General features: G+C 38.4%; 1 protein-coding gene across 1 annotated transcript; it reads right to left on the reverse strand.

Moving 5' to 3' along the window:
- Positions 1-1,343: 1,343 nt before the first annotated feature.
- Positions 1,344-25,978, reverse strand: rtel1 (regulator of telomere elongation helicase 1). The gene is made up of 33 exons (XM_088330969.1): positions 25,714-25,978; positions 25,295-25,490; positions 23,708-23,801; positions 22,627-22,708; positions 22,342-22,402; positions 21,976-22,051; positions 21,701-21,785; positions 21,473-21,538; positions 21,143-21,272; positions 20,906-20,944; positions 20,760-20,835; positions 20,472-20,569; positions 18,836-18,891; positions 16,793-16,864; positions 16,425-16,503; positions 14,572-14,704; positions 14,341-14,454; positions 14,033-14,073; positions 13,851-13,936; positions 13,684-13,761; positions 13,434-13,511; positions 11,842-11,994; positions 11,453-11,568; positions 11,115-11,238; positions 10,783-10,865; positions 9,132-9,226; positions 8,902-9,044; positions 8,170-8,265; positions 7,391-7,601; positions 7,147-7,281; positions 3,717-3,824; positions 1,706-1,894; positions 1,344-1,630 (listed from the first exon to the last, which is right to left on the reverse strand). Exons 1-33 carry the CDS (start codon positions 25,813-25,815, stop codon positions 1,536-1,538), a joined length of 3,390 nt encoding a protein of 1,129 aa, XP_088187095.1. The 5' UTR covers positions 25,816-25,978; the 3' UTR covers positions 1,344-1,535.
- Between the last annotated feature and the right edge of the window lie 1,580 nt (positions 25,979-27,558).

Genomic DNA, 27,558 nt, shown 5'->3' on the forward strand with positions numbered 1-27,558 from the left:
TCTTCGTGTTACATGTCGAAGTGTCCTTGGGTAAGACACTGAACCCCTAATACCCCCAATAAGCAGGTTAGCGCCTTAGATGGCTGCACGGCCGCTATTGGGAAATGTGAGGCACACTGTAAAGCGCTTTGGGAAGTCTTGACTTGAAAAGCGCTATTATTATTATAAATGCAGATTTCATTTCAATGCTGAAAGTAGAGCCTGTCCTGTTGTATTTCAGGCATATTTTTTTTTATTTAGGCCAGCAGAAAAGGCCTTGAAGACCCCGACGACTCACCACTGGCAAATGACAGTCAACAGGTTAGTTGAGGTCGTCACAGAAAGCCGAAAAACAAACTCATTTTGTATACTGTCCGCTTTTGCAGTCCTGATCAATGGTACCATTGTTGGTATGAGACAAGGCTGCATTTTCTCTGCAACTTTATTCAACATCTTCCAGGAAAGGATTATATCCGAAGCTCTGGAGCATCATGAAGGTACAGTCAGTATTGGGGGAAACATTGTTACTAGTCTCCATTTTGCTGATGATATTGCCAAACTGGAGATGAACTGGAACTCGGGGATCCACTCAATCACTTGAACAAAGCAGGTTCTCTTTCTGTTGATCCATTACATTGAAAAACTGCCGACTTTAACCTCCCCTCAAGTTTATTAAGTTGCTACTAAGAGTGGCACGGTTGAAAAATATACAGTATTGTACACAAAACAATTTCCATATCACACACACTTGTTTTTGCCATTAAGCGCCAACTGTTATCTGAGGGTCATTTTCTTTGGCCATTGTTTACAAAATCTCAATTTCTGGTGCTGAATTTGGACATTGTTATACAAACATAGGAATGAGAGGTAAGATCTTGGGCCCAAACCCGGTTTTAAAGGTCCATCATTAAGTCGGGCCAGGGGAAAGCTGTGTGGTTTCTGTCGTGGACTTTTTGGACTATTTTACAGGCTCGAGGTGTCGTTGCGGTCATGCACTTTCTGGACAAATTTCTACATTACCGGTATTGTTTTCCTTTATTGATGTTCATTATGTTTTATGTACTCTTACCCAATGCTTAATCTATTGCACTCTGGTCATCCTTGATAAAGGATTGCCACTTTTGAGGCCCCTTCTCAAGGTTTCTTGTTTTCCTCATGCCGAGGTTTTGAGTTTTTCCTTGCCCGGTACGTTGGTTTAAGATCAGGGCATGGTGTAATTGAAATCTGTGCAGTCCTTCGAGACATTTTGTAATAAGGGTTACACAAATAATTGTGACTTTTAAGAACTGATTTGTTAATTACTTCCAATAAATATTGTGATATATGTAAATGTTTCATACATGCATTTGTTGTCAGCTGTCTGAAATTCAAATATTTAAAAAATGAATTCCTTTTATTTGAAATAAAATAGTTCAAATCACAACAATTACAGAACTTAATACACAGTCAAGTATACACACAATGGCTTTCCACTGAGATTCAAATCATTGCAAAAAGTTACAATAGTAACCAATAAAATCATGCAAATGATTACATTATTGGTCCTTTTGGTCTGCTTAGCCGGGAGCAGTATCAACAGATTGGCCGGTCAACCCTTTCACCATCTCTTTATATTGCTTCTTATGCTGAGGGTGAATGATCTTCTCAAATCCTTCAGAAAAGAGTGAAAAATGGGTTATTAAAAAAATGACACATTAGAAAGTGACAAACCTGATGAGCTACTTACCAATTAAAAGGTTGACGTTTTCGTCTTTTTCTGTGAATAAGGCCACAGCTGCAGTCACCATATTTTCATAATTGTCTGTTTCATTGTAAGCAGTAACAGCTTGACTTAGTTGAGATGATCCTCCTGGGCCAAGCGCTTTTTTGACCTCATCTGGAATGGCTGCCTGGACTTGAATGTTTGTTTCAGCGTCTGGCAAACAGATGGATGTTATTTAGTTATATTGTAATAATCGCAATTGTTTTACAAAATAAGATTGTGAGTCCAAAATCCTTGCGTCTGCTGAAAGCTTTAAAAAAAAAATAGTAAAAGTTATTTACAGTAAACACACAAAGTTGAAGCTAAAAGTAAACATATCATGTTAAGGATGTATGTTGCCAAATTGGGCCCATAACAAAACTCTGGTTCGGCATATTAAACTTTCTGTTGTCCTCGGGTCAAAATGACCAGCCAGAGTTTTGTAAAAAAAACAGAAAAATCCCCTAAATTATATTTTATTTACCGTATTTTCCGCACTATAGGGCGCACCGGGTTATAGGGCGCACTGGGTTATAGGGCGCACCCCCAAAAAATAGTTTTTGGTCCTATATCTTCCATAGATAAGGCGCACCGGATCATAAGGCGCTACAATGGGAACGTCGACAAAACAGTCAGATGATTCAGTCAAACTGATTACCCCCTTAACATTCCCAAAGCTTCCAAAGAAGCAAATACGTGTCGTAGACACGTGCGGATGCGGTGTCCGTACGATGTCACTTAAATGCGTCATTTCAAATATCATTCGGAAGGTTGAAGTCTTGGGATTCAAGAAATGCCAAACATTTCTATGTTTCTATTTTCTTTTTCGCTCACAACTTTACTGTGCATATGACAATAAACACTTGGAATTGAGTTTAATTCACTCAACTCATCACAGCAACATCAAGATCGTTCTAAAACAAGATACCGGGAAAATATAAAGCCGCATAACTCACCTAAGTTCTCACGTTCAATAATGATACGCAATCATGGTCTTCTTACAACCGTGAGTGAAGTAAATCCAGGAGAGTAGAATATTTACAAATACAGACTAATGAAACATGTTTCTTTATGGCGTACCGGTACTTTAGCAAGCTTGCTACGCCATTGCTAAATTCGGCCGATTGCAGGGTTTGTTTTGGCCATCTAGCCAATCCGAGGCTCCGAATAACTTCAGCCAATAGTGATCGATTCAAATGATGATTGACACATTGGTTAGCCAATGAAACGCCGGTATATAAATCCCAGCATACACCTCGGACTTGCTACGCCATTGCTAAACTCGGCCGATTGCAGTGTTTGTTTTGGCCATCTAGCCAATCCGAAGCTCCGAATAACTTCAGCCAATAGTGATCGATTCAAATAATGATTGACACATTGGTTAGCCAATGAAACGCCGGTATATAAATCCCAGCATACTCCGCGGACTACTCCACGTTCGGGGTAAAATCGAGTCGGCGGCTGTTGAGTAAGTTGCGTGACCTTGCGAATTTAATATTGAGCCACATATAAGGCGCACTGTGTTATAAGGCGCATGGTCAGCTTTTGAAAAAAATTAAGACTTTTAGGTGCGCCTTATAGTGCGGAAAATACGGTAACTTTAATTGTTATGATTTTCCTAGATTGGTTCGAACAGTAGAAACAATGAATTATTTTTAATTAAAATTTCTATGTAAGCTGTACAAAAATGGTACATAGATGGTTCTTAAATTGAGGGAAACATGAAGGTTAAGTAAGAAAATAAACAAGAATTTTAAATTTCAGTTTAACATTTTGAAAATTGTTGTTTTGCATTGTGAAGCCAGCAACACCTTTATTTTTATAAGTCGCTGTAAACCTCAACTGTCCATCCCTTCCAATGCTAGCCAACCACAAAAAGGCTGACATATAAATTGGCTTTGATGGTCACTGGCATAGTGTAGCATGTGTGACATTCAATGCTAAATATTTAGCAAAGGCACACTGTACACGAAACTATTTCCCTGGTATTACCTACCTATTTTAGTTTGTCTGTGTTCTGGAGGTCCTCCTTGCTTCAGTTGCTCTGCATTTTGCTGGGTAAATGATGTTAAATTCGAACTGGACGACGAATGTGATTGGTCGTCTGGTGGATGAACATAAAGTATACAATTAAGACTTCCATCCATTTTATGCATTGCTTATCCACTAAAGGGTCACCGAGGTGCTGGAGCCCATCCCAGCTGTCTCCGGGCAATGGGCAGGGGACACCCTGAACTGGTTGCCAGCCAGTCGAAGGGCACACAGAGACAGACAACTCACTCGCTCGCTCATTCACACCTAGGGACAAATTTGAACCGGCCAATTAACATGACATGCATGTTTTTGGAAAGTGGGAGCAAACCGGAGTGGGGCTGATGTGTTAACCATTCAGCCCCCTAAGCCTAACCCAAAATTAAGACTCAAGAACATTTAACAAAATGGAATTGCAGCCAAATATTTTATACATATATAGTAAACTTTAGCGTTTCGTATTTGTTTTCCTAAACATTGTATATCCAAAGATCAAGTAATAACTTGCATGTTCTCCCCATGACTGCGCAGATTTTCTCCGACATTCCTAAAACATGCATATCTGGATAATTGGCTGGTTTAAATTGTACCGAGGTGTGACTGAGAGAGTGAGATGTCTGTCTCAGTGTGCCCTGCCACTGGCTGGCAACAGGTTGAGGTTGTACCCTAACCACTGCATGTATATAGCTGGGATGGGCTCCAGCAACCCCGGGACCCTAGTGAGGATGAACGCCACAGAAAATGGATGGATGGAAGGTAAAAGAAAAGTACAATACAGTAAAAGATAAGAAGACAGAGCCAATGCAGCAATTTTAAAAGTGGTGTTATGTGATCCCTCCACCCAACCCCTGTAGGCACACGTGCTGCTGAATTTTGTAGTGGCTCAAGCTGGCAGTTTTTTTTTTTTTGGTAAGAACTGAGACCAGGGCCTTACAATAATCTAGACAAGAAGATAGAAATGCACGTATCAGCACCTCCGTGTTTGCCTGATAGAGAAATGGCCGGAATCTGGCTGTATTCTTAAGATTATAAAACCCAATTTTACTTATATTCTTGAAAAACGGAATAAAATTGAGCTTGGAGTCACAAATAACGCCCACATTTTTAATGCAATTTGAAGGTCTAACATCTAACATCATTGTTTTAGTAAAGGTTTCTCTCATTGACTTCAAGATCATTGACAAAGACCTATATTTAGTTCTGAACTCTGTGCCATTCATGACTTAATATAAAAAAATGCCTTTTAAAGGGTATCTATATGACTAGTGTCATCAGGGGACACAGCATGTACAGCTGGGTGTCGTCAGCGTAACTATGGAAATTTACTTCATGTGTCCTGATGACATCCCAAGGGAAAGCATGTACAGACCATAAAGTAACGGGCCTAAAATTGAACCATCCATACCTACTAAAAATGTCAGTCTGTGAGGTAGGAATAAAATCAGGTCAAACACTACAAGAGATGCCCAATAAGTTTCTGAGTCTAATTAAAGAAATGTGATGATCGACTGGGTCATAGGCAGCACTGAGATCCAGTAGCAACATAAAACTGGGAGTTTATTAAAATCCATGTTGTACCCTGATATCATTTAAAATAATTAAAAGGGCATTCTCTATCAAAACTGAAATTTCTTTAGAATTCAGTTTTTCTCTAAGAAAAAATTAAGCTTAATAAAAATATTTTTTTTCTATAATTTGGCTTGAAAACGGTAGGTTGGACACGAGAGAGGAAAATTATTAAAAATGCTTCAGTTCAGGGTGCTCTTCTTCAGATGGGGCCTCACCACCTCCGTTTTAATGGTGGCCGGGAAAACGCCTGTCTGGAGAGAGCAATCATTCCTCAAAGAACCGATAAAATTCCCTTTAAAGAGATATGGGAATTGGGTCTAAATGGCAGGTTGGTGGGTTGCTTTGGGAGAAAACTCAATCAAGTCTCCTTGCATCAACCAGGGCGAAACATTCCAGTGTTTTCTCAGGTAAAATTGATTGTTGATCTATTATACATCTTACATTCTGACAGGGTAAAAGGGTGGCCCTGATTTTAGTCATTCTAATTCTAAAGTTGTCTGCAAACTCCTCACAAGGAGAATTTGATGGCTCCAGTGAGGACTTTTTAGAATAAACTTTAGTTAGAAGGTGGAGAAAAGGAATTTTGGCCTATTTTTATTGTCAGAAATAAGATTTCCGAGGTATGTTATCCTTACTTGTTTTTATTGTAAGTTCTGAGTTGTTGACAGAATGTTTCCCTGTGTACTGGATTGTAATTTTCCCTCAACATTCTCTCAGTTATCTTGCATTGTCTTTTGACGTTTTTAATGATCTCCATGGAGGTTTAGACTTTTTAGTTATTGTTTTGGTAACTTGTAGAGCTAATTGGTTTAGTGCTGATTTTAGGTTTCTATTAAAATGATCAAAAATGTTATCACAGGGTGCAAGTAAGACATGGGAAGGAGTGCTTTTTAAAAACCTAAAATTTGCAGCCACCTTGGGTGTTCGGTATCATTTCCTCACTTTTCTCATCGCTACCTTGTGTTTAAAAGTACAGTACTGATGTTAAAAAAAGATACAGTAGTGATCGGACACAGCCGGATTGACAACAGAGGACAGACTCACACTCAAGTCATACAATACGTAACGAAATCAAGAGTGTGTCCTCTGTAGTGAGTCAGCTGTGTGCCGTGCTGTTTAGAAGGTAGGTACTATTCAGACAAAGATAAAATTAATTATTGGTTGGGAGTTGCGGTTGGACCCAGTGACCTATGTATTAGGAATTTTGCCAGAAGAATTATTGACTGGTCAACATAAATATGTACTAAAGGTTATGCTTCTGGTAGCAAAGAAAATGATCACAGTTTCCTGGCTGAAACCGCAACCTCCTGACATAAAACAATGGAGATAAAAATTAAAGCAAATGTTCATTATTGTAAAACAAATCACTGCAAGACTTCAACTGAAACTAGATAAATTCGAGAAAGGATGGAAGCTCATCACACAATTTTTACTTGATGTCTAAACACCTCACCTTTAATTTTATTTCTTTTACTAACATTTTGGTTGTTGTTTTTTTCCTGTTATTTATGGGACTGTAAATTGTATATATTTTGTGGTTCGTGTTGCTGTATGATGGGTGACCCAACCCTCTGTCAAATAGTTTGTGAGAAATAAAAAGTTAAAAAAAAAGGTGGTTTCAAAAAAATAAAAATAAATAAATAAAAAAAATACTGGACAGTGTGTCCGAGGGCTTGTCCACATGTACATAAAAATCACCAGCTATTATCAAGTAGTGATCATTCTTGTAAATACATGTTTGAAACATTCATTTTGGCCATTATAATGAAATGAGCTGTTTCAGAAAGGACAGAAAAAAAACAAAGGCTCAATTTCATAAAACTTACCATTTCCACAGTGCGATCTCTTTTCATCCCTCTGCAGAGAGTGCTCCGGTTTGTAACCACAGCCAGTCCCAGTAAGCTCCAGGCATTTTTCATCAAATGCCTTCCTGTGATGTGGTCGCACAAAGGGGTATAAACCTGTGACAGATACAAAAGTTTTTAAGAATCTATTGACTTTCAATTTATTTAAATTCTACAAATCGTACTCGCAAAAAAAACAGAGAAGCTTAAGTGCTTTTTGACTCACCTCTGTACAGTCTGTACGTATGAGGATCATGGGTTAATAAAGACATGCCTGCCAGGAGATTGTCCAGGTTGTCATTGTTCTTGTAAGAGTGAAGAGTTTGGCGAATTTGCTCAAAGCTGATCTGGCTCAATGATGACTTAATATCTGACAGAATCTTTTTTGCAACATTGTTTTTTCCATTTCCAGGAACAAACTCCGGAACACTTGCTTTCTAGATTGAAAATAAATAAATAAGAGATTAGATGAAACAAGTAAATAAAAGTGCATATAGAACTTATTTTCCAAATTATAACCTTGAATTTAGGCAATTTCTGCACAATGCAATAAAGGCTGTAATGGAAAGTAACAATAGCTATCTGTGATCTTATTAGTTAGGTTGTTCAGTTAGAGAAAATACACATTGTCGAGAGTCTGATGAGAGTTTGGTAGTACAACTTAAATTAAAACTTCCAATCAGAAACTAACGAAGACAACTATTGCTATTAATGATGCAGTGCATAAATGCAATAACAATTGGAATGGTAACTTAAGTTCTCCAAGCATTTGGTGCATACATTAGTTTGTATGGCTTCTGCGGTTTCATCTTTAATAGGAATAATTTTGCTGTTGCGGGATTAAGTGATTAATACTTCTTTTGCAGCTGTTCCAGCAATTTAATAAAATCACCTTAGCTTACATTCTTTTGCTGTCCAACAAATAAAATAGGAAAAAAACATCTATTAAACCGCGACATAAATGGTGAAGTAGTCATTTTAACAGAAATTGAAAAACCAGCAAACCTGTTCTTGGACCACTTTTATTTTGCGTTTGCCTCCACGCATCATCTCGTCCATTCTCTTGTCGTATTGAAGAGAGAGTGTGGAGAGATCGCTTTGCTAGAAAAGGAACAAACGCAAAACAGTCAATCAAAACGTTTTTCTGCATAAGCTTTGCAGTCAACTTTGTTCCTGATTTTTGCCATAAGGCAGGAAAACCTCCAAGTAGTACCCAGACAATCAAAGCCAAAGGGCAGACATATTCATGAAAAAAAAAAATAGTAAAAGGGTAGTCCAAGTCAAACTTGCTGTGTTTAATCAACATAACATCCATCTGTTCCGGGAGTGAGCCAATCCTAAGACTGAATCGGATGTACTTCAGCCAAGAGGCCTCATGAATTTTTGTTAATAACAATTGGGAAGTAGTGATCCATTTTGCCTGTTCTGGAGGACATGACAACCGATTGTGGTAAAATGTAAAATTCAACCTCCTCAGCAACACTCTTGAATTTATCATTATAAAATACAACTCCAAGTCATTCTTAAGATAATGACTTGTAGCAATTTGATGGGTTGGACTTACCCTCCTCTAACACCGCTCCATAATAAGGTCAACTTATCAACAAAATCTAGAGACCTCATAGAGACCCATTTGTGTGTGTGTGTGTGTGTGTGTGTCTGTGTGTGTTGGAGAAGACAATTGGACAGGTGCCTGTGATGTCATTCAAGATGTACAAAATTCATAGGGAAGCCTACCATCTCCTCTCCCAGAGCACCATGGCCTTTTCTTTGGAGCTCTACCTGCTCAAGGGCGTCAAACAGGTTTCCTGGTTTTGTTTTACTCTGTGGATTCTGTGATGCATACTGCTTAAAAAAACTGGCACATTCAGAATCGTCACCTAATGGGAAGCAAGAGGAGACAAAATTGTAAAAGATGAATTGAAGCAGTCTCCCTCAAAATGGCTTAAAATCTCATTTAAACTCACCCATTCGCCTCCTTTTTAGAGTGGAAGTGTGCACGTCCAGCATTTTGGCCTTTTGTGCATATGGCTTACGGAAGATTGAGTAAGTAGATGCATCTTATCACTCAACGATTACCGGCCCGTTGCACTGACTCCTATCATAATGAAGTGCTTCGAGAGACTGGTTAAAGAGCACATCACCTCCAGTCTCCCCTCTTCATTCGACCCCTTTCAGTTTGCCTACAGGACAAACCGCTCCACCAGGGATGCCATCTCCTCTGCGCTTCACCTGAGCCTGACACACCTAGAGGAGAAGAACACCCATGTGCGGATGCTGTTCCTGGACTTCAGTTCAGCATTCAACACCATCATCCCACAACATCTGGTAGACAAAATGGGGCTTCTGGGTTTCAACACCCCCCTGCGGAACTGGCTGCTGGACTTCCTCTGTGACAGACCCCAATCTGTGCGGATAGGTCAGAACAGTTCAGATGTCATCTACCTCAGCACGGGCTCCCCCCAAGGCTGCGTCCTAAGCCCCTTGCTGTTCACCTTGATGACACACGACTGCGCCCCTAGGTCCGCCACAAACCACATCGTGAAGTATGCTGACGACACAACGGTGGTGGGCCTCATCAGGGACGACAACGACCTGGCCTACAGAGAGGAAGTGGAGCAGATGGTGGGCTGGTGCAAGGACAACAGCCTGGTCCTGAATGTTGACAAGACTAAAGAGATCATTGTCGACTTTAGGAAAAACCAGCCCAACCATGCCCCACTTTGCATCAACAACAAGGCTGTGGAGGTTGTCAGCAGTATCAAGTTCCTAGGGGTGCACATCACAAACAAACTCACCTGGTCCGTGAACACTGCATCTCTGGTTAAGAGGGCACAGCAGCGCCTGTACTTCCTGCGGAGGATGAGGAGAGCCCACCTGCCCCCACCATCCCTCATCACATTCTACAGGGGCACCATAGAGAGTATCCTGACCAGCTGTATCTCTGTGTGGTGTGGAGGCTGCAGCGCTACCGACTGGGGTAGTGTGAGGAGGGTAACGAGGACAGCGGAGAAAATAATCGGGACTACACTTCCCTCCATTCAGGACATTGGCCAGAAGCGCTGCTTATCCCATGCTAAGAACATTACCGGGGACCCCTCTCACCCCCATCATGGACTATTCACTCTGCTAGCCTCTGGGAAGAGGTACTGCAGTGTGCGGTGCAGGACCACCAGGCTCCGCAATAGTCTAGTCCCCCTGGCCATTAGACTGTTAAATGGTCAATCTAACATATAGTTAACTTAAATCTAAACGGCTGCTAATTTGACTTTTGCACTAGTGGCAGTTTTTTTTATAGCTTGCCACTCCTTGCACATTTGATCTCTGCACTATTGTTACTTACAGTGTTATTACTTACAGTGTTACTGTTTACAAAATAATGGTACTGTGTACCTGACTTGTTAACCTGACTGCCCATCTTGCACATCTGGTTAGCGTCTCTTCTTGCACTATCGGCACTATGGTAAATAACACAATACAGCTTTATTTATATCTGTACACTGAAGGACACTGAGGGAAACTGTGGGAGTCAGATCCATCGACATTTCGTTCTGTATACACGTGTACTAGAATGACAATAAAGTAGATCTGAATCTGAATCTCTGAATCTCTGAATCAGAGCACGGAGGATTTGATGACTGACAACTGCTTACAGGAAGCAATGAGAGATCAGGTGCAGGATTCTTCTCCAACACGGGCCTCTAGTTAAGACATCCCCACAAGGTTTCAATTTAATTCTATCAAACATTTTTTTTATCATATCCATGACAAGAAACAAAAGTCACAAGACACCCATGCCGTTTTAGGAAAGCTTTAAAGCCAATAACTAATAATGACATTGGCAAAGTATCACAGGTCATCATTTTAAGTTTTCTCTCGTTTTCAAAGTTATCCTACATCACATGCTGTAAAATATTGGAACCAACACACACAAAAAAAAACTGTCCTACCATTTTGTGTGCAATTCTGAAGAACTGGCAGACATCACGAACAATGTTGCCAAAGTTGTCATAAAGACGCACGTAAGGTCTCACCCAAGCTGGAAGTTGAGATTGTGCCTCTCTTCCTTTAAATCTATACACATAAAAAAATACACATTTCAGTCTTGTTTTCATTACATAACTTGATGGTAAGTTTTTTGTGTCTGTTTAAAAAGGCAGCATTGTCCTTCCAGACACGTGTACCAAAAAGGCATGATAATGATCATGCTGTGGGTGTTCGTATCAAAATAACATTTAACTAAATTTCAAGGAACTGGAAACAATGTATGCCGAGGAGGGAATCTGACCTCTGATCACAGAGGAAGATGGCTCCATAGTCATCCTTATGGCGAATGACTCTGCCAATTGCCTGGTTGACTGCTCTGAATCCTTGCTCTCTGTACCACTCCTGCCCTGAAAGGAACTATAAGGATACAGCCACACAACAAACCCATTATTTGTCAGAGCAAGAATAATGCTAAACTTTTAGTCAATGCATATTTCAAGCAAACCTGATCTTTTCTGATTTAGCAAGAAGTAGCAGCAACATACAAATACTAGATGAGTGAAGGTCCAATCAATGTATTTATACAAGAGGTGGGTATAAAGCTGTGTCATTAAACGCCATCTCGCCAACCCCAATTTCAATTTTCCATCTTGAGAGTTAAATAAAAAATAAAATTAAGATCAACCTCACCTTTTGTTCATGTGCTAGCAATTTTTTTCGGTTCATTTCATCTAAGAACTGCATCTTTAAAATGACTCGAGGGTCCATCTTTGGCGGAAATGGGAGTCCAGTAATGATAACTCCACGACCAAATGTATCTGCGAAATCCAAACCTTCGCTTGCCTAAACAAAAGGAAAATGAAGCATTGGAACTTTTGCTAAACAATAAACATTGCGATATAAAAATATTACATGTTGTTGCATGTGAAAGATACCTCATTTTTTTTGTCTTTTTTTTTTTTTACATGTTTGCATTTCTTTACATTGTAGGCATTTCATCAATGCAAAAAAATTGAATTACAAAAATGGAGATGCATTGTTTTCATACTACAATGATATGTGAAGCTTAGTCTCGGATTCTGCTCTCCCGCTTATGGTGAAAGTTAACTAGTGTTTCCAAACAATTGTGTGTTGTATATGAGCCTCTACTAGTCAAAACATGTGTATATAATTACTCAAGAAGGAATATCCATCTGTTTTGATCTAAGGAATAAAAGTAAGCAAGGAAACCGTTCATCTGGCTGGACACCAGCAGTTCGGTTATATCAACCTTGCTCTGTTCAGTTCTACTCGTTTAAATCACAGACTCCACAGATAGAGTAGCCTTGCTCTTTTCGACGCGGCCTGTAAATGTTGGTATGCCAATCTGGTGCGGGTAGGAAAAAGAAGTCCGGCCAGAACATGATGCATTTTAGGAGGCAACATTTTTGAGGGCAATGATTGTTCAGAAAAAAAAGCCATTGGCTGCACAACTCATGTACCTGGTAAAATAGATGTCATTCACAAAAACCGCTACAACAACCTAACAACATATATAAAATAATTACATAACAATACAATAGATGGGACCTTTGAAGAGGTACAGAGTTTTCTAACTTTGATTGTGGAGGAAAACGTGCAAAGGCAGCTTGATGGGTGCACAAGGGATGAGAGGGTGCTCTTAAGCATTGCTGAAAAAACTAGGAAAAACAGTTTTTGCGGGACGCCGTATAGATGCCGGGAAAAACTAAAAAAATAAAGAGCGACTACCGTGCCATTTAACATCATGGTATCGAACAGAAAAAGACTGGAAGAACTAAAATTGGTTCCATTAACAGCCACGGACCAGCTGCCAATGCCGGTGGATTTAAATTTGACTCTACATAGCTATTCAACGCAATTGCTAAAGGGTAGTGAGTTTGTTTCTAACTTTGTGTTTCAACTTCAGTTCAGAACATTTACTGTCATTGTTAAATAACAACGAGCATCCAGTCATCCATTCACAGTTAAAAGAAAATACAAAGATCCACAAATATTCAAAATAAATATAGCTAAAAACCCAATACCCATAGATAACCCAATATACACATTAAAAGTAAAACTGCAGACATGGTACCATAAAAAGCTCAATAGCAGCATAATTAAATCAGTCAAATGATAGTTTTATCATGTCAAATTGAGTCCTGACACTTTTTTGTATCTTATGGTATCTTGTTAAGAAGCTAGAATGCTCTTTGTAATGACGTGGGCAAAATGAAAGAAATGCAGGTCTGTAGTGCAAGCTGCAAGCGTCAAACAGTCACCTTTCCTCGGCACACTGCAGCAAAGATTCCACCTCGAGCTTGAGAGTCACTCACTTTGTTGTAATAACCCTCAATAGCCTAAAACACACAAAAGCCACTTTTTCACACTTTTTCTATCCATTTCTCTGTCGACATTTTCATAACATAAGTGTGGGGTTTTGTTTAACAAAATAATTGACAGACTTACTCATACTAATCACATTTTATCCATATTGTACTTAATGTGTTCCAGAAGCTAAAATACACTTACTTCATTAAAGGCACCTTTCCCTTTTGGTTCCAAAAACATTGGCTTTACGCTTTCAATCCGATTTGCATGTCCGTTTTTCTAGAGATGAATGGCAATTTTGTAAGCAGAAAATCTTAAACAATCAAACATTTGAAACACCATAACAGTAATGTTTTATCTTCACTCACTCTCCAGAACTCTAAAGTTTTTTCCATTAGGTAGAAGGAGGGGAAAAACAAAAGGAGGCCATGGGGCACAATCCGCGTCAGGTTTACTGAGAAAACAGAATATAAATAAGTCCCCTATGAGTTGTTCTTTAAATTAATCTTTGTGACACCAAACTAAGTACTTGGGTTTCTTTTATACGTACCTACAGTGTTTCCTAAGGACGACAGATTGTCAGGATCAAGTCTAAAAAACAAAAACAATAATCTACTACCCATATATAATCAAGTACCATTTCTGGTTATGTATGGTACAGGCAAATTATCATCGGTTCAATTTCATGACAAATTAACAAAGCATGCTCTTCAGTAAAAGAACACAGACATTAAAAATGAAGACAGTGTAAATTTGTATTACATAACTCAAAGGTTTAAAAAAATATTACGTAATGAAAATGGCAGAAACATTTCTTGCAGTATATAAACTACAATGAATTCCACATATAGTCTGTACCTTCTATCAAATGCTGAACTCAACGGTACCCTATCTGGGCCCTGTTCGATGACACTGACAAAGATCTGGTCTCGCTCAATCACATGGCTGTTTTCCAAAGACACCTGAAAGGGTCTGCATATGAAAGTAGAGAAAAATAAATCAGTCTACAGAAACCTTTTTCACAGGGCACAAGCCTTTAAAACAAGGTGTTTTGTGAAGTTCTGATGGGTTTGACCCAAATAAACATACATCCTCATCTCAGAGGTGAAGGAGCTCAGAGGAGAAAGGGTACCGCTGGTCAGAATGATGGAGCGAACACCTTGATTCTTCAAATCCTGCATACTGAAGCCCGGACAGAAACACCAGTAACTAAGGATTTTTCCTGGAAGATACACACACATTTGCATTTAAAACTAATCGGAGCAAGGAACAAATTGGACAATTGTTAAAGATTCTTACTGTGGGAAGATTTAAGAAGTCTCCCATGCAAATTTCATTTTAGGCAAAACCGATTCACCAGTGGCTTCTTTACCACCTCAATATTGTAACACGATATTTGGAGTTATTTTATTACAAATACACAAAGAGAGGTTTATCCAAGCCTTTATTTCCTTTTGTTTAGATTACTGTAATAGCCGGCTTGCCACATCTGCAGCCTGCCACTGAAGCAGAACTGAGCTACATAGTGTGATTACATTGCACCAAATTCCAAATCACTTTACTGGCTGCTGTGTGTTTTGGGATCTATTTCAAGGTGATTTCAATATTTATTTAATGCGAGGGCATCCAACCCTTTTCAAGCTGAAAACTGATTTTCGTTTGTTTTGATATGCACTTCTAAAAGAACAACGTAGCATGTTATTACGATGTTGTTACTTTGTTAATAACCGGTTAATTATTGGATGAAGGGTAGAGACTCAATCAAAAACTAAAATAAAAAACCTTTTTACTAGAAAACAACAATGACACAGTATTGGTGAGCCATTTTAAGAACAGGTCAGCAGACACCACAGCTGTCCTCAGGGGGCAGATTTTTTTCCAAGTGATAGATAATGCACAATGTTTTGGAGCCATTAATAAAATTAAAATGAGTCAAAATAAGGATCACTTTCCTGCTTTGACTCATTAAAAAATCCTTTCCTTTTTGTCCTCTGTATTGCAATCTCTCGAGAACATTTCAATGTGTTGATGCGACAGTCAATCCCCAACCCCTCCCTCCAATTAAACCCCGGCGCCCCGCCAAAGTGGTAAGGAGACACTGCATCTGCAATCCACTCGCAGATTTTGGAGTGACTCAGCCGGTGCTACCTTCCACTCTTAGTGAAACTGTTGTCTCCATCTGTCTTCAATCGCTCCCACACCGTTCGCAGGTTTTATGAATGGCCGGTTAACACCGATGTCCAGCGGTCTGATTTCCTATGTCAGGCCTCTCATAATGTATGCAAGTCAAAGGTCATTTCCTCTACTTGTTTTTTACACACATTGACTGTAAAGGCCCATTCAGATGAGGCATTATTAGTGAGATGCCTTTGTCAGTCAGCACCTTTGTGAGACGGCGCTGCCCCCACAGACCAAATGTCATTTTAAGGTTTGTTGATCAAGTTTTGGGATCACGCGATCATTCAAAATTACAACATCAGTTATGCAAGGTACTTTCGTGATCTCACAGTGTCATAAAAAGTTTACAGCGGATATTTAAGGAAGTAACCGCATGCAAAAAGAAGGCCTGCCAATGCAAGAGATTATGACAGTGTACTTATCGCAATTGCATTGCTGGCGCTAAAGAAATGGCGCAAGCTATCATAAGCAAAATGTCGATCAATAGTGGAGATTATTGCAAACAGTGTCAAAACGTATGTGAGGCTTGGGATGGGCACGCAAAGAGACACAGTTTGATGCCAAAGCGGGAAATAAACATTTTCTACAATTATCGGCACACAAAATCTTGCATACATGTAGATACTGATAGCACATACGTATTTACATATTCTCGTTCTTGTACATAAGACATGGCAAACGACAGACTATTCCACATTCACACTTCTCCTTAAGGTTTCATGTTCTCTACTTAGCTTTCCATTTGAAACAGAAATATGAATTACCTGCTTTTTTTGTGGATGAAGTGGCCCAGTCACTGTTTTTTGTTTTTTTCTGAGTGCTGGTGTCTTGATGGATGTGAACCTGCACCAGTACAAGAATATGCAGGATAATTTTCAATGCATTGCAATTATATTACAACAAGAACATATTTGCCACATGCTTTGTGTGTGTATACACTACATGAGGGCATAAGCCCCAGTAAAACAAACAACCTAAAATACGAAAGTACAGAAAATGAAAACAACCTGAATGAAGAAAAAAGAAAAGTGTGTGCATCAGGCCACAAGACCAACTTAGACCCACTGGTTTAGACCCCCAAAAAATTGAACATTATGTATAGTAAAACGTGTTAGAATAACGAAGAACTCACTTTAAAATGATCTGCTTTATTTTCCCTTTGCAGGTCCTTCATTTTTGACGATTCATCACCAGGGAACACCAGCTGTAAGAAGAGGGAAACATGTTTGTGTTTTGTTAAGTAAATGGTAGTTTCTGCTGCTCATTCATTTGGAAGAAGGATGCAATTATTCAAATCATCACATTTTCGAAATTATGCTGTCCTCACTCTTTTCAACGTGTGTCTACAAAATTTCTATTAGAATAAAATGCAGCTAAGACAAATTTCTATCTCCGTATAGTGCTGTGAAAACGTCTTTGCCCCAATTGATGTCAGAGACAACCCAAAGGAAATACAAATGCAGTTTTAAAATCTTGAGTCCATTTATTAAGGCACAAATGACAGAAATCAGATGTTTACGATAATTGCTAACGAGTCTTTCACAACCGTGTGGAACAATTATGGCCCACTCTTCTCCGCAAAACAGCTTCAAATTTGAAATAATGAAAGCTTTTCTAGCGTTGCGTATCGAGGTTGCTCATTAAATTATTTTGACAAATGAAGAGTTTATTTTTTTCAAACTCGGCTTACTTTTCACATACGTTTTTAGATAATTATATCAGGAAAACGGATGAAAAACCTTTTTATTTAATCTGAAGGATTGACTACACAGCAGCTTTAAGTGAATCTTCTTAATGGTTTTTGATTATTTCAACATACCTTAATCAAGACACAAACACTTTCAGAATTATAGTTTCCTTAACATACAATCTACAGAGTAAACATGACTAGAACATAAAACGAAACAAGGACAACAAAATAAAACAAAGAAAGATAGAAATTGGGATCCCATCACTCCGACCGACCGCCTGGTGACTCGTAGTCATGGCAACCTGGAATGATCCTTTGTTTTAAAAACTTGAAATAGCGCCCAACCACCCCACATTCAAACCCAATGCTATAGACAATTCAATCACGTTGAATACTTGAATTAGGGTTAGCATGGGATTCAATGGATGTTTGACAGAGTTTCATCATTTTTTGGACATTAAAAAATGGAATGCTGGCCCAAAGTTGAATGTGCTACACTAGTATGTAATGCCCATTTAAGGTCACACAACAGCATCTCAATGGAGCAAAGGAACCCCACACCATCACAGTGTCTCTACTATGCTTTACTGTTGGCATCATGTTCTTTTTGTCAAATGCTGTGCCGTTTTTTACACCAGATGTAATGGGTTGCACACCTAACAAAAAGGTAAATTTTTGACTCATCAGTCCACATAATGTTTCCCCAAAAGTCTTGAGAATAATCAAGATTCTTTTTGGCAAATGTGAGACAACTCTTTTGTGAGAGCAATGGTTTTAGCCTAAGAACTCTGCCACGGATGCCATTTTGGCCAGTCTTTCTTATAGTGGAGTAAGAAACACTAACCTCAACTGAGGCCAGCGAGGCCTGCAGTTCATTTGATGTTTTTCGAAGTTCTTTAGGAACCTCCTGGATGAGCCGTCGTCACACTCTTAGAGTAATCTTAGTTGGTCAACCACTCCTGGAAAGGTTTGCTACTGTTCACAGTTTTCTCCATTTGTGGATAATTGATCTGACAGTGATTTGCTTGAGCCTTACAGCCATTGAAATGGCATCATGACTATTTAAGTACTGTTTTTCCTAATTTCTCCTGGAATTTCTTTGGATCGTGACATGACAATTGTGTTTTGGGGATTTTGTACCCTACTTCCCTTTGACAACAGATTCACTATAAGTGATTTTTTGATTCAACACAGATAGTGGCAATCCAGTTTGGGTGCAGTATTGATCATTTCCCAAAACTGTGGTTCGTCACAGTTACTTTGTCATTTAGGCATCGGCCTAGATTTTTTTGTGCCTTAATATGTGGAATCAACATTTCAAAACTGCAGGTTTTATGAAAGATTGGTTTTATGATCTGAAACCTTTATGAGGGATGAATGTGCAAAAAACGCATCCATAAAAGGGACAAATACTCTTTAAATGCACCGTATAAATTATACATACAAAAGGGACAGTTTACGCAAGTTGTTATCTACTTGACATACCTGAATGAGATCCGAAAGCTTCTGCAATCCATTAGTATTGGCAAATATCCCCGGCTCTGTGTAATACATATCATACAACTTTTGTTACAGTGGCAGGAATTATTCTATTAAGGGGGTATAAGAATTTTGTTTAAAGCATATGGCTCATGTTAGAATAGATCATTAACATGCTTGAAGGTAACTTAAGTGTGGATTTAAGTGTTACCCACAGGCAGAAATTGGATAACTACAGGTAACATTAGAATTACGACCTGCATCGGTTCTAGCAAACAGACCACAAATCCATTACAATGGTTACATTTTCTGCTGAGGTGGTATCCACCAAGTGTCGTGGTCAATCGGAGGTGCCGGCTGGCTTCCAAAAATGTCATATGGTGCTACGTGATGCTATAACAAACATTAAATTGGGGGGAAAAAATTGGTCGTAAGTCCAGGAGGAGGTAAGTCAAGCAAGTCGTAACTCGTATGCTACCTGTATATTATTACCGTATTTTCCGCACTATAAGGCGCACCGGGTTATAGGGCGCACCCCGAAAAAATTGTTTTTGGTCCTATTTTTGACATATATAAGACGCACCGGATTATAAGGCGCTACAATGGGAACGTGGACAAAACAGTCAGATAGTTCAGTCCAACTTATTACCCCCTTAACATTCCCAAAGCTTGCAAAGACGCAAATACGTGTCGAGAACACGTGCGAATGCGGTGTCCGTAAGATGTCACTCAAATGCATCGTTCCATCATTCGGAAGGTTAAAGTCTTGGGATTCAAGAAATGATAACCATTCCTTCGTATCTATTTTCTTTTTCGCTCGCAACTTTACTGTGCATATGACATTAAAAACTTGGAATTGAGTTTAATTTAAAAATAGACACTCCATTCCATCCATTATCTGCACCGCTTATCACAGAAACATCGAGTTCAGTCTGAAACAAGACAATATAAAACCGGGAATAGCTCACCGAAGTCATTGTGTTCATAATAATGTGCAGGCAATGTCCTCTTATATCCGTGAGGGTAGTAAATCCAGGAGAATACAATATTTACAAATACAGAATAGAAAAAAATGCTTTCTCTATGCCATCGGCCACATGCTATACGCATTCATCTTTTTCGGCCAATTGCAGGCTTTGTTTTGCTGTTTAAGCCAATGGCAGCCTGTACATTATAAAAAGGATCCGCCTCTTGACCTCCGAATAACTTTAGCCAATAGTGATCGATTCAACTGATGATTGACACATCTTTTTCGACCAATTGCAGGCTTTGTTTGCCGTTTGAGCCAATGGCAGTCTGTAAATGATAAAAAGGATCCGCCTCTTGACCTCCGAATAACTTTAGCCAATAGTGATCGATTCAACTGATGATTGACACATTGGTTAGCCAATGAAACGCCGGTAAATAAATCCCACCATCCACTGCGTACTACTTGGCGTTCGGGGGAAAATCGAGTCGGCGGCTGCAAGTTAGTTGGAAAACTTAATGTTGATCCATAAATAAGGCGCATTGTATTATAAGGCGCATGGTCAGCTTTTGAAAAAAATAAAGGCTTTTAGGTGCGCCTTATAGTGCGGAAAATACGGTAGTTCAAAAATACATTAACTTCAAATTACACAGCAAGCTTGCCATCTGTACTTACGCCCTCCTAAGTATCCAATGATCTGCTCAAGAACTTCAAACACTTTGCCTTTCGTCTGATACGTCAAGTAGGCTCTCTCTAGGAGTTCATAGATGAAGCTGTGAAGTAAATTACAAGAATAAGACATTTCTTTAGTAATTGATAAAAAACATCAACAGTGCCATAAGTACTTAAAACATATTCTTACTATTTTTCAAGTTTTTTATAGAAATTACATTAACTACCCTTGAGGACAACACTTCTGAAATGGCCAATAAAAACTGGAGTTAATGATAATTCGTCACTTACATTCCAGGTTTTGTTATGCCTTTGTCAGCTGGGACGTCAAAGGAATCAATTGCTTCCTCCAGAGTCAATAGAATCTCTGTGATTGATTAGAACAAATATTTTGACACAAACTTGTAATAACTGGTTACCATTTAAGTAATACTAACCTTTCACTTTAGCGAGATCTTGTACGTCTGTTTTTAAACCTGCAACGGAAAAAGTATATAATAAGTAATTAAAATAGCATGTACACTCAAACATTTTTATGTTTAACTTGATGCAGAATGAATGAAAACGTTACAGCAATATTGCAATAGGAGTATGATCCACAACTCTGATAACACATTAACTAAATAATAAACGGCGTCACATTGACAAGAGTTGGGGATTTCTAAGTTACAAACCTTGAGATAAGCCTTCACTAAAACGGGCTTCTTGAGCATGTTCACTTAACAATCCGGTGATCGCACTAATGGCTGAGGCCAGATCATAGGGTGTTATGTCAAATGAAGTTACTTCTTCACATGTCCTTTCCTGCAAAGATAAAAACCAAGAGAGGCTTTTTGAACATGTGAAAGTGTAAGTTTGCCGTTAAGAAAGAGGGAGTGCACAAAATATTACACTAACAAGCTGTAAGTAGGTATGGTACGAAATTGTGCCTCAAATAAAGTTACAGCCAAAGATTATGCTTGCAGCTTTACGATGGAGAGTAATAAAGCCTGCGGCATCCTTACTACATTGTGCGCCTCGTCAAAGATGACCACAGCGCCAGCCAACTCGATGTTGTGAGCTTTGCGGCTCTTTGGAAAGACACAAAGCAGGACAAAACAAACTTTAAAAAAGGAAACATTACTTTAGTAACAGCAACCATATTTTCTGAATGGACAAAATATCTAATTTTATAAAGTAAAACATTTAGTCAAGCTTCTGTACATGTTCCCATTATTAACGCTGGTGCTTACTTTTGGATCCAGCAGATAGTTGTAAGGCATAAAAATGATGTCAGCCTGCTGTTTTAAAGCGCGTGAGAGATAATAAGGACAAGCCCTGTCAAAAAAAAACAAAAAACACACATATGTAAGACTGTTAAGTCTGTTTAGCAAAAAGTAAAAAAAAAAAAAAAGTCTTAAATGACTGAAAATGATAAAACATCTCTAGTATTCTTTACAAACATAAATTTCAAAAAAATGTTTTCCAGGATTTGGGGTTTTGTGAAAAAAAAAAAAACAATTAACACCTTCTTTTGTTGCCAAATTTCACTAGGTCTTCCATATCCACAATTTCGTCAACCAATTCTCGGTCAGTGCTCCTGTCTGAAAAGAAAAACACAACAAATCAAGCAGAAGGAAAAGGGCATCTTCAAATTAGTAGACTCAAAGGCATTATCCAAACTCTGGGGAAAGCACAAAAAAAAACCTGATGTGAACAATACCTAGAGTTAACAGAATAACATCAATTCACTTGAATATTTCATCATGAGCATATGTATTTTGAAAAATTGATTTATTTTATAACAAATCGTTTAGCCCCTCAAAACAAGTGGCAATGGTCAACTTTTAGGGAATTTATCCATGTCATCTCTATTACTGTCAAAAACTATTACCATCAACATTGTTGTAGAAGGCACACGACCTGGTGGAGACTTTTGCGCGGCATGCGTGAACCTTAAAAACAAAAACAGAAAATGAAGCCTCTTCTTAAGTTGTTGCTAAACCGACATAATTTAAAATGTTCTGAGCACTACCCGTAACTTTTTATGATTAGTTTGCTCTAGAAATAAAGACACTTCTGAGATGGTAAATTTCAAAGTTTCATTCTATACTAATAAGTTATAACATTACACATACACAACCACACACCTGCAAAAGCACATACACACAAACCTTACTTTGAGATAATTGCTTTCAAGGCGCATTACTTCTGGATTGATGCACAACTGCTCCCTTGATCCCAACACAGACACCTTAGGTCTTACAAAAAGATAAATACACATTAAGTCAAAACATGTTATATACATTTTATACATTAAAACTAAATTATGTAAAATACAGGCAAATATGATCAATTTTAAACGACATTCTAGATCTTATAGTTTTTGATCAGTTCGAATTGACGTTGCAGATATAACACACCTGCCACTTTTCCGGGAAAAAAATAGAACAAAATGCATGTATAAAAAGCATTTGCTGTTTGTTTCGTGATCCCAGGCACCGAGGACAGATTCTTTACTCGTGATGGAATAGAAGCATTTTGTATGTGTACAGTTTAAAGTTGAGAATATGGCAACACCTAAGAAATAAGACAATTAAAAGCACCCAAATTATTATTATTAAGAAAAGGAGTATCCCAAAGAAATATTTGCTGTTGCTTAATTCATCTAATCCCCTGCAATGAAAACGAATTAATAACAAACTGTCTATTGACTTGTGAGGCTATTTCATACAGAAAAAATATGGGCTTGAGCTTTAATTTCATGAAAAATTTGAATAGGTTTTAGAAAATTTAACGTTAAGTGTTTTGGACTGTGACTAAGGTGTGCACAGAGCTTCCATACAATGATAACAACATTATTTGGATTTGGATGCTTATCCTCATAACATTTAAAAGTGACATCTTTGTTTTAAAAGTGGTTAGATGACAATGTTATCACTTTTAAAAAATCACTGCTAACAACAAAGAAGCAATCATTAATAATTTACAAATGTGGTATGAATACAAGTTTAATATTTGTAACAATAGACAAATATGTAACAATCAACATTTTCAATACAAAAATGAACATTACTTAATTTGTAAATTCAGTTTTCAGAGAAAACTACAATTTAGTAAACTGACTTAGTCAACTGCGGAAATGTTTTAGTATTTGGTAGGTTTGTGTGCAGCATTTACATGCTTCACAAAGATAAGTGACTCCAAGATATTTCTTTCAATCCCTAAATTAGCAGCAATTCAAATATAGATCTTCTTACTTGTATGATGTGTTCTTTAACTCATTAACAACTTGGGTAAGCTGAGAGTGTGTCCGTGATGCATATATGATCTTGGGAACATCATTGAAGGAAGCTGGAAAACAATGAAAAACAAAACAAAATAAATGCGTTAATGCAGACGCTCCCCTACTTACGACCTTTTGACTTACGCAAAACGGTAGATACGATCATTTTTTTCGGAAAGTCGGCAAATATCAGGGCATTGCTGTAAGGTAGATTTTGTATCGTGTGGATCTTTTTCCGAGTACAGGAGAGTACTGCAGTGCTTCTTTCCGCCACTACCAGCATGTGGCGCTCTGAAAGCTCATCCAGCATCCACCCCGAAGAAGAAAGCTAGCTTCTATTTCCGAGTTCGTGTGTAAACATACAGTACTACGTGTACTGTATGTCTAGCCCGCTAAAAAATTATTGTTTAAATATCTCGTACATCATTTCAATATGGTTGGTGTAAAGTGTAAAGAAGAAGCAAGCTATTTCTTTTGAAATGAAAGTGGAATAAGAAAGCTAGATGCGGTTGAGAAAATGGTTGGATCGCTTTTTTTTGTTCACTTTTTACCACGGAGGAGGAAGTCCCCTAACTCTTCCTAAAGTAAGTTAAAGTTAACTTTATTTATCTTTATAGTCATGTCATGTTTATTTGCGAGGGCTTCACAGACCACAGAATGTCAACGCCTAATGTGTAGCTTTGTTTTTCAATACTATGCTTTATTATTCAGCCTGCTTTGTAACGTTATAGAACATATTATTTTATCAAACGTTTATTTTTCAGTTTCAAAACAGAAAGGTTACTCATACAAGCCTTAAACATACTTATATAAACCTTAAACATACAAAATATAGCACTTAAGCAACTTACGATGGTCCGGAACCTATCTTGTTCGTAAGTGGGACAGCGTCTGTACACTCAATGAAGTCAGTTGTGTTTATAAAAAGAGGAAACTCTTTGAGGGGCTATAAAGTTGAAGAACAACGCTTGACTTTTTTGTACCAAAACAACTTTTCTCACAAAACAAAAAATATATTAAAAAAAATAATCTTAAAACAAATTCCTATGAAAATTGATGCTGTAACACAAGAAAAAAGCTGACCAGGAAGTGGGCATAGTACTTTTACCTAAGAATTGTATTCACGCACAAAATCTATTCCACTCATAACACATAACAGTTGGGGAAATGCATCCACCATGTTTCTGCCTTCATGCATGCGGGGCAATTTATCCTATTTTCTGTTATGTCCCAGCTAGCCATTCTAGAAAATGTCAATGCCTACATGACTCCGTATTCAACAGATCTACATGCACGCTGAATTTGCCAAATGACTTGATTAAATATTGAACTTCTGTTACATAAAAATGCTGTGTTCCTCACCATAGAATCTCAGGATTGTTTTGATTTAATATCGAACATTAGGCAATGGTGTGATTTACTGGGGGTTGTGCATCAGTAATGTTTCCGAGTTTGAAATGTACTTTTCAGATGTTACTCCTGGCGATAAATGATGCATTGAGTTAACTAATACGATTGCATGACGATAAACTGACTTTCAACCCAGGCAGGATGAACATACTTGGTGTTGAATCATCTCCAGACACCATCGCCCAAAACTCGGAAGAACCATCGATCCTCTTGTTCTCATTCAACCTTTGTTCAATTTTACGGGAAGCGATGCGGTCTTTAAAGTGTTGCCTCCATGCCAAGGTGGCACAGAGCAAACACAAGGTTTTCCCAGTGCCTGTTGGACTCTCCAGCACCCCATTAAACTCCTGCAGTAAATAGGAATACAATAATTACAGAACACAGTGTGTGTAGTTGTGTGTGTGTGTTTGCAGTTTATCAGGTAAGAAAATATTCAAAAAAATGCATGCAAAAACAAATAATTCATGATGAGGCAACCATAGCATACTTGTATACACAGAACCACCTTATAAGGTACTCAGACAGAAAGTGGAGTCATGTTAGATTGGCAAAGAGCTAGCTAACACTAACCTTCTGAATGCATTGAATAACTTTTGTCATGTACTCCTTTTGACAGTCATACGGAGTGAAAGGAAACTCCACGGTCACTCCCTCCAAACATAATGAAGGCATTATAAGTTTCAAAGAGTGACAACAAGCTACTTAGCTGTTTCAAAACGTAGTAACGTTTAATAACCGACTCGCGGCCATTGCGAGTTACAAAAACATTACTTCAGAGTGCAGAACTTCTTTCCGCATTTGGCGCCATGTTCAACTTCCGGCTAGGCCGCACATGCGCGCTACAATTTTAGAATTGTGTTATTTCTTTTTCAGTTTTTTTTTAATGCTTTATTGAACAAATGCATAAACATTTCTGTACAAACAGCCTACCACAGTGTTGGTTAAACAGTACTGTACATTCAAACAAATCAAACACAAAATACCGTTAAAATACCAAAAAAGAAAAAAGATTAAAAAAACAGTAAAATAAAACATGCCAGGGGGAACAGAAAGTCAAATAAACATGCCAAAAGGTTTGCAAATCTAATTTGTTTTAATGGCCTTCTGGTTCTGGGAGAGCTTCATGTAATGTTTCACTTCACATTGGGAGGCAAAGAAAGATTTTTTTTTCTATTAGTGAATTTGCATGACTTGACTTGAATGTAGAATATGTTAGGAGTGACAAGATTGGATAGATTGAGAAATGAAATTGTGAGAGACAGAACTGGAGTAGTAGTGGAACTGAGAAAGTGTGTGGATAAGAGAGTACTCGGTTGATTTGGACACATGGAGAGGATGGATGAGAAGCGAATGTTGAAGAGGATCTACAGAGCAGAAGTAAATGGAAGGAGACCAAGAGGAAGGCTGCGATTGACATGGATGGATAGTGTTATGAATGCACTGCAGGAATGAGGTCTCAATGATGGAAGCTAGAACTCTTTTTGATGCTAGGATTGAGTGGAGAGGTGTGGTAAAAGGATAGTGGGATGTTTAGACATGTTCTAAGGGAGGGGCAGGGCACCCGTATGATGCGGCAGAGGTAAACCAGTGAAAGCTGTCACACCCTGCTGTCGAACAGAAGAGTGTGTTGTGTCACCCTGACCCGAGTGACATGGTCGCTTTCTTGTGTCTCTTTATATCTGGAGTGACAAAAGCATGACCAACCTGGGTGCCGAGGTGCTTAACTTTTTTAGGTGTTTGGGTTGGCCATGGTCCTCCAAAAAATTGTGTGTGTTTTTTGCTAATTTATCCCTTTTTAAAAGTTTTTTTTTTGTTTTTGTTTATGTGTTTGTCTTGCTGTCGGTCATCCCTCCGAAGGGATATGACCAGATCACTTTACAATCTTTTTGTATGTTTTTCCTGCTCGCTGCCATGCTGTATGCCGGAATGCTTTCCACTGTGGCTTTGTAGGAGGACACGAGCATCCAGGTTGTTCCTCCGAGGACCTTCAGGGAGTGGAGTTGCTGCTGGGTCTTTCCCACCACAGCCCTTGTGTTGGCAGTCCAGGAGAGGTCATGTCACGGTTCTTGATAACGTATTGATTCCTCCAAAGTTGTAAATCTAAGCAAAAGGTAAAAAATAAGGACACTGGTCTTATCTGGTTTAGTTTATTCAAACCCAAAACAGAATAACAATTACTAATTTATTTTACCATGTAGTGCGTTTGTTAGTGTGTTGTGTCTCCCTGCCATTTTAACCAAATCAACACAAATGTACGAGCACATTTCCGCTATGTCGAGCAAAATTTCAATTCACTATTTTCCAGTTCAACAAAAATTGTACACATGCAATAAAATCACAACCATTATGACACAGTTAAAAGGGTTTAGTGTTTTACCTTTAATATTTCAAGTTGGCTTCAGAGAAACTCTGGGA

The sequence above is a fragment of the Urocampus carinirostris genome, chromosome 3, assembly GCF_059441175.1.
Source record: "Urocampus carinirostris isolate Australia breed hairy pipefish chromosome 3, RoL_Ucar_1.0, whole genome shotgun sequence".
NCBI classification, from domain to species: Eukaryota; Metazoa; Chordata; class Actinopteri; order Syngnathiformes; family Syngnathidae; genus Urocampus; species Urocampus carinirostris.

Coding starts and splice junctions, on each gene's coding strand:
- rtel1 (XM_088330969.1), bottom strand. CDS start 25,815: ATGCCTTCATTATGTTTGGAGGGAGTGACCGTGGAGTTTCCTTTCACT. Junction 21,786..21,975: donor AAATTTGGCAACAAAAGAAG/GTGTTAATTGTT, acceptor TTTTTTTGACAG/GGCTTGTCCTTATTATCTCT. Junction 9,045..9,131: donor TCTAAAAAGGAGGCGAATGG/GTGAGTTTAAAT, acceptor GCTTCCCATTAG/GTGACGATTCTGAATGTGCC.